At 39.3% G+C, this 2488-nt stretch overlaps 1 protein-coding gene across 1 annotated transcript in view; it reads left to right on the top strand.

The window, feature by feature from the left end:
• The window catches only part of pikfyve (phosphoinositide kinase, FYVE finger containing), a 37964-nt gene that overhangs the window by 3169 nt on the left and 32307 nt on the right, over positions 1 to 2488 (top strand). Inside the window, exons 7-9 of the mRNA XM_015395029.1 lie at positions 821 to 847; positions 993 to 1082; positions 2146 to 2302. Of these exons, the coding sequence (XP_015250515.1) occupies positions 821 to 847; positions 993 to 1082; positions 2146 to 2302 (274 nt within the window). The remainder of the gene's footprint in view (positions 1 to 820; positions 848 to 992; positions 1083 to 2145; positions 2303 to 2488) is intronic.

The following is a 2488-nucleotide window of genomic DNA, read 5'->3' as shown; positions in this document are numbered from 1 at the left end:
GTTTTGTTTATGCTAACAGCAAAACGACCAACATGTCAGGCTAACAATCAACATATACGGAACCGAAAACCGTGACCATGAAACCGTGAACCGAACCGAACCGTGGATTTTGTGAACCGTTCCAACCCTAATGTTTACTTAAGGCCATCCTACGTGCTAGTCCCCATTTTCACTTACCGGTGCTGAGTCTGACATTTCAAGCTTATTTTTCAAAAGAAAATTAGCAAATTTCTTTTGGAAAATAAGCTTGTATGAGCGATGCAAACAGCAACATTTAAACAGAGTGTGTACGAGGAGAAATTGGCTTGTGCACGTTTAACAGACGTTCTCTACCAGGAGCAGGCAGAGGGTTGTGCATTTGCTTTTTGTTTTTTCTAATGTGGAGCGGGTTGGTCTTCCTCCACTAAACCTTTTTAAGAAAGTGAAATTGGATTTTTAATATTGATTAGAAATAAATACTTGCAATGAAGCTATAACATATCGTTCACTTTTTGCATCCATTTATAGAAATAAATAAAGTTTTAGGTGAACTTTGAATTTATTTAGATCCTCTCTTATTCAGTCTTGAATAAAAGAGTAATTTTTTTTTTTTAAGATTCACGTCTAAAAACCAACAGTTGGACAGAAAAGGTCTGAAATACAGACCTGATAGGTTTTAGAAGGATGTTTTACGAGCTGTTAGGGGCTTTTCTATCAGACCTGTTTTAGATGATGAATCTGTTCTGCATCTCTTTAACCTCTTTCTGTTCCTGCTCTTTTCAGCTGTTACGCTTCCTGTCCACCTTCTCTGTTAACTTTCTTCTTTTTCTTGTTGACATAGAAAAACTCCCATTGGGATGAGAAAGAAGTGAGTGCTGTTGGTTCTTCCTCCTTTTTCCCCTCATTTCTGCCTTCTTTAAGGCTGATGCCGTCTGGCTACTATAGCCTTCTGCTTAGTTTAGACATGAATCATAAAGCAGAGAGAGGAAATAAACCAAACCATGTGTTTGCAGCATGATTCACCAGGAGCCTCAGAACAGCAGCCTCGCCTCGAGACTGTCCACTCTGCAGGAGGATGTGGGGAAGTCACCAGCGAGGAAGAGGTCTGTCACTCTCTGATGTTGTAGCTTCAATTTCTGTCCTTTAACTCATTCTCCTTCTGTCAGCCAAATGAAAGCTTTTATTTCCTGTCCAGATGTATTCAGGTCACCCTCTTTGTTCAGTATGTAATTTAACCCCTTAAGCCCAGAGGAGCAAATTCCACCTGAAATTATATGTGTGAATTTAAAAGCAAGTACAGCTCCAAAACTATAAATTGGAAATACAATTGTTTGTATTTATATGACAGAAAGGCATTCAGGAATGTTTTTCAGGTGGAACCACTATTTAAATGTATCCATGTCTGATTTATAGGTGATTAAACAAAGAAAAAATGTAGAATATTTAGCCTCACCATATTTTATTCCAAAATAAACGCTGCACAACGACATGAGAGCCCATTTGAAACTCTGGATGAACCCTCAGACTTTATAGATCCACATCTTGACTATAACTCAAGCAAATTTGGACTGAATAAGTTGAAGCATGTTTGTTCCACTAAGGGTTTAGTGAGCAGTGAGCTAGGAGGAAATTTGATTTCAGCACAATGCCAAATGTGGCATTCTCTTTTTCCACTCATAAAAGAGAATCTGGTCGTCCAAATATGCTGATTTCCATTATTGGAGACCTGCATGAGGCAAAGCCTTTGCTCCTAAGATTTAGGCATTTTTTTTCATAAGAATTTACCAATAATATCACCAAACTGAATAGAAAATAAGAATAACAGAGCAAGCTTATGTAACGCATGATGGTTACATCACCTGAAATGGTCGCACAATGACCTCCGACCCCTCCTTGGAAAGGTCTTGTGGAAAAAATAATTTTGAAAAATGTTTTAGAAATTTTAAAGCCCAAATTGAAAGGCATGTGGTTGAAACACCATGTGACTTTGTTTTGCTCATTTCTATAAAAAGATAAACATGAGCAGTGGTTAAAAGATCAGTCCTTCCATCTGGTCTCCTGGAGAATTTTTTAAAAACAGAATAAGAAATAAATGTTTCATATCTGAGTTTTTTTTTTTAACCTGTAGTCGGTGATTGTTGTGAACTCTGTGCCTGTTCTTCTCAGGTCTGCCAGTGTGACCAACCTCTCCCTGGACCGCTCTGGATCCACTCTGGTCTCCACCTACGACAGTTCAGTCAGTCCACCGACCAGCCGAGCCCTGTCAGGAACCAAGAGCGGCACCAAACTGGACCACAGCGAGGAGGAGAGGAAGATCCTGCTGGTGGGTGCTTCCTCCTTCATGCCTCTCTGGCTTCTGCTTCGTTCTCACTGATCACGATTGGAGCTGCAATCTGCTGCTTCATTTTTGATGTTTGTCCACATTAAGGTCAAGTAAAGAGTGAACAGATGCTTTTACTGCTCCTGTGTTCAATTTGCTATATTTGCTGTGATCAATAAGTAAAAAGTA

Source organism: Cyprinodon variegatus, unplaced genomic scaffold (assembly GCF_000732505.1).
Source record: "Cyprinodon variegatus isolate N-32 unplaced genomic scaffold, C_variegatus-1.0 Scaffold720, whole genome shotgun sequence".
Lineage (NCBI taxonomy): Eukaryota > Metazoa > Chordata > Actinopteri > Cyprinodontiformes > Cyprinodontidae > Cyprinodon > Cyprinodon variegatus.
The sequence above is the reverse complement of the archived record's forward strand: the minus strand, read 5'-3'. Positions and strand labels throughout refer to the sequence as shown.